The sequence below is a fragment of the Xenopus laevis genome, chromosome 2L (genome assembly GCF_017654675.1).
Source record: "Xenopus laevis strain J_2021 chromosome 2L, Xenopus_laevis_v10.1, whole genome shotgun sequence".
Classification (NCBI taxonomy): domain Eukaryota; kingdom Metazoa; phylum Chordata; class Amphibia; order Anura; family Pipidae; genus Xenopus; species Xenopus laevis.
The window spans coordinates 165,471,153-165,474,327 of record NC_054373.1 but is presented as its reverse complement, the minus strand read 5'-3'; the positions used below and the strand labels follow the sequence as shown (position 1 = coordinate 165,474,327).

Below are 3,175 nucleotides of genomic sequence, written 5' to 3'. Positions count from 1 at the left end.
GGGGTCAGTGACCCCCCATTTGAAAGCTGAAGGGTCAAAAGAGAAAAGCAAATAATTCAAAAACCATAAAAAATAAATAACGAAAACCGATTAATAAAAATTGCACCGAATTGGCCATTCTATAACGTACTAAAAGTTAATGTGAAGGTGAACCACCCGTTTAAGAGTGAAGGGGAGACTGGGGTAAAGAGCCCAAAACTTCTACACTAGTCAGTCCCATTGCATGCTGGATATTGTAATCCTACATCAAACTTGACAGTGGGCAAATTGTTAAACTGAAAAACTACATTACCCAACATGCACTGGGACACACAGGCTTGGGACATTATGGCAAGAAAAAACTTTGGCTGGTTTCCAAAGTACAAACCAACCAAAGAGCTCAAAAGTAGCCCAAATCCGTGCTTAGTTTGTACTTTTGAAAACCCGCCTGGGCTATAAATAAGTAGCACAATTTGGCTGGAAAACCTCCAACCTGGCAACCCTGATCAGCACTTCCTAGTCTGTCACGTGGTGCTGTGAAGTAGTAGGGGCAACCGTGAGACACGCCCCCTTTAGCTGACATCACATCCACCCGCCCACATTTTGGTCACATGGCTGTGACATCACGACCTCTTCAAAGCCGCTCCATAGCATCTGCTGTGAGGGAGACCGGCTGTTGTGGAGCTGAAGGGCTGCTGGCTGTGTCTCCTCCTCATTTGCCCGGCTGTACATGCTGCTCTTCCCTGGCACCGAGCACACGCCGCTAAACATGGACTATGACTTCAAGGTGAAGCTGACAGGCGAGCGGGAGAAGGTAGAGGACCTGTTCGAGTACGAGGGCTGCAAAGTTGGAAGAGGCACATATGGGCATGTGTACAAAGCCAAGCGGAAAGATGGGTAAGTACCGGGGCCTGGGAAGCTCCTGCCATTCGGCCTTTATTCCGGACAAGCCGTGCCACGCACCCGGGAGCCCACCAGCTGTTGCTCACCTGCACTTCCTTAAGATAAGGGCCATTTTCTTTCTATCACTGGGAGACGTGAACGGCGTTTGCACTGGGCCCCCAGCATTTGCCATCAGGGTGGTACAGGGGCTAAAGGAGGGCCCGGCTGTGCTGAAGACCCGAAGCCGCGCTGAAAATGGTATGTGGAGGAGAAGTGCAAAGTTAGGGATTATCTGCAAATTCCACAATCCGCAAACTAAATTTCAAGCTGTGACACAATGTACGACTGGAGTTTTCATGAGCAGTATGACATTGGCAGACGATTCCTAACTCTGCAATCTCGCCCCGCCCCATTGCTTTTCAGCCAATGACCGCTTCTCTTTTCCTTATGTCACTCAGCAGCCTCAGTCCCGCCCCTGTAAGCACTCTGTTCCTGTTTGGGCTTCTTTCTCTATGACAGAAAGAGAGCCGAGTGGCAGCATTCTGGAGCTTGCAGAGAAGCAGAACATGAGAGAGACAAAGCAGTGCTGTGTATGTTGTACTTAGTATTTGCCTGGCTGTGCCTCTTTGCAGTGTGATATTATATGTAGCCACCATAGAGCTTGCCTAGTGTTGTTATCAGTAGAACCTGGATTCTGTTACTGTATATACAGAGTGTGCAATGCCCACTTATACATTGATTTTTTTAACTTATAGGGGCCCCTGACCACCAATGTTTTTTAAAAAAAAAAACATTTATGGGGCCCCTGGTGTCAATAGTTTTTTTTAAACTTATAGGCGGGGCCCTTACCACCAATGTTTTTTTATATATAAAAAAATAAATATTTATGGGGCCCTTGCACCAATATTTTTTTTTTTTAAACTTCTAGGGGAGGCCCTGACCACTAAATGATTTTTTTTTTAAATTGTAGGGTGCCCCATACCACGTTTTTTTTTTTTATTTATTTATTTTTTAACTTTTATGTGGGATCCCTGCCTCCAGTTTTTTTTTTTGTTTTAAATTATAAAAGGGCCTGACCACCAGTGACTTTTTATAACTTGTGAGTGAGCAGGTTTACTGTTTTAAGTGGTGGTGTCTTTGTGGTCTTTTTACTGTGGTGTGCGGGATCTGAGGTGGGGCTTGGGGGCAGGATCTCGGCGGGGGGACCAGGGGGCCCTGAAAATTGTTGTATGAGGCCCCATGATTTCTGATGGCGGCCCTGATTACAGGGGATTGTGGGTGCTGCACAAAGGATATTGTCATGTGACACATTCCCAATATATACAGTAGGCATAACCTGCCTGCTACCCTCCAGCTGTACTTGGACTGCAACTCTCAATCCCCCACAAGCTGAATTCCCAGCCCTGCATTGCCCCCCCCCTTTTTTTTCCTGTGTCCCTACCTAAAGCTTTTGGAGGTCATGTTTGTGGTTCTACAACAATAGATTAGGGTTGTCTCCATGCAACTCTCAGCAACCCCGCCAGTAAACCCAGATGAATTCCTGCAGCACCAAAGAGGCTTCCATTGCTTCTTTATGAGGCCTGTATACATAGAGAGCAGAAATACCCAAGTATTGCAACTAACCAGCTCTGGTTAGGGGAGATGTTTCTCTGTGCTCCAGACTTGGAATCTAAAGAAACCCCCGGTTATGTTGGGTGGTTTCTATTGGTAACAGCTAGATGGCACTCGGGGTTTATTGCCCTGCCCCAAAACAAAGGAACATTCTCTCAGGCATTAGCTTTCATTTCATTTGCACCAGACAGGCTACACGTATAGACTGGTTGTTGGGGTCCTTAGGACTCTCCAGCATTTCTTCGGCCGTAGACTATTTGAGCAGAATATTGCACACAAGGCATTCATGTACTTTGTATGGAACCTGTATAAAACCATTTATGGACCATCAATACATGAAGCCTCCACACCCTCCTCAACAGCGCTTGACTAAACAATATGGGAGAGTGCTGTAAGAGTTTTGAAGGGAAGGAATGAAAATGGCCACATCCAGCTATCCATACACACATACACATACACATACACATACACATACACATACACATACACATACACATACACATACACATACACATACACATACACATACACATACACATACACATACACATACATATATATATATATATATATATATATATATTTCCTGAAGACGGCTTGAGTTTTGAGCCGAAACGTTGAAATAAACTTATATTATTTTTTTTACACTTTGCTGATGTCCTGAGAGTGCGGTTCCTTTTGGAATTTCTGTATTACCTATTTA

General features: G+C 45.0%; 1 protein-coding gene across 3 annotated transcripts in view; it reads left to right on the top strand.

The window, feature by feature from the left end:
- Window positions 1-577: 577 nt before the first annotated feature.
- LOC108708713 (cyclin-dependent kinase 8) overlaps window positions 578-3,175 on the top strand; it is a 57,124-nt gene continuing 54,526 nt past the window's right edge. Inside the window, exon 1 of one of the 3 annotated variants that reach the window (XM_018247718.2) lies at window positions 578-876. In XM_018247718.2, coding sequence (XP_018103207.1) covers window positions 710-876 — 167 coding nt within the window. In that variant the 5' untranslated portion in view covers window positions 578-709. The remainder of the gene's footprint in view (window positions 877-3,175) is intronic. The other 2 variants (XM_018247717.2, XM_041582661.1) reach the window with 2 other exon arrangements.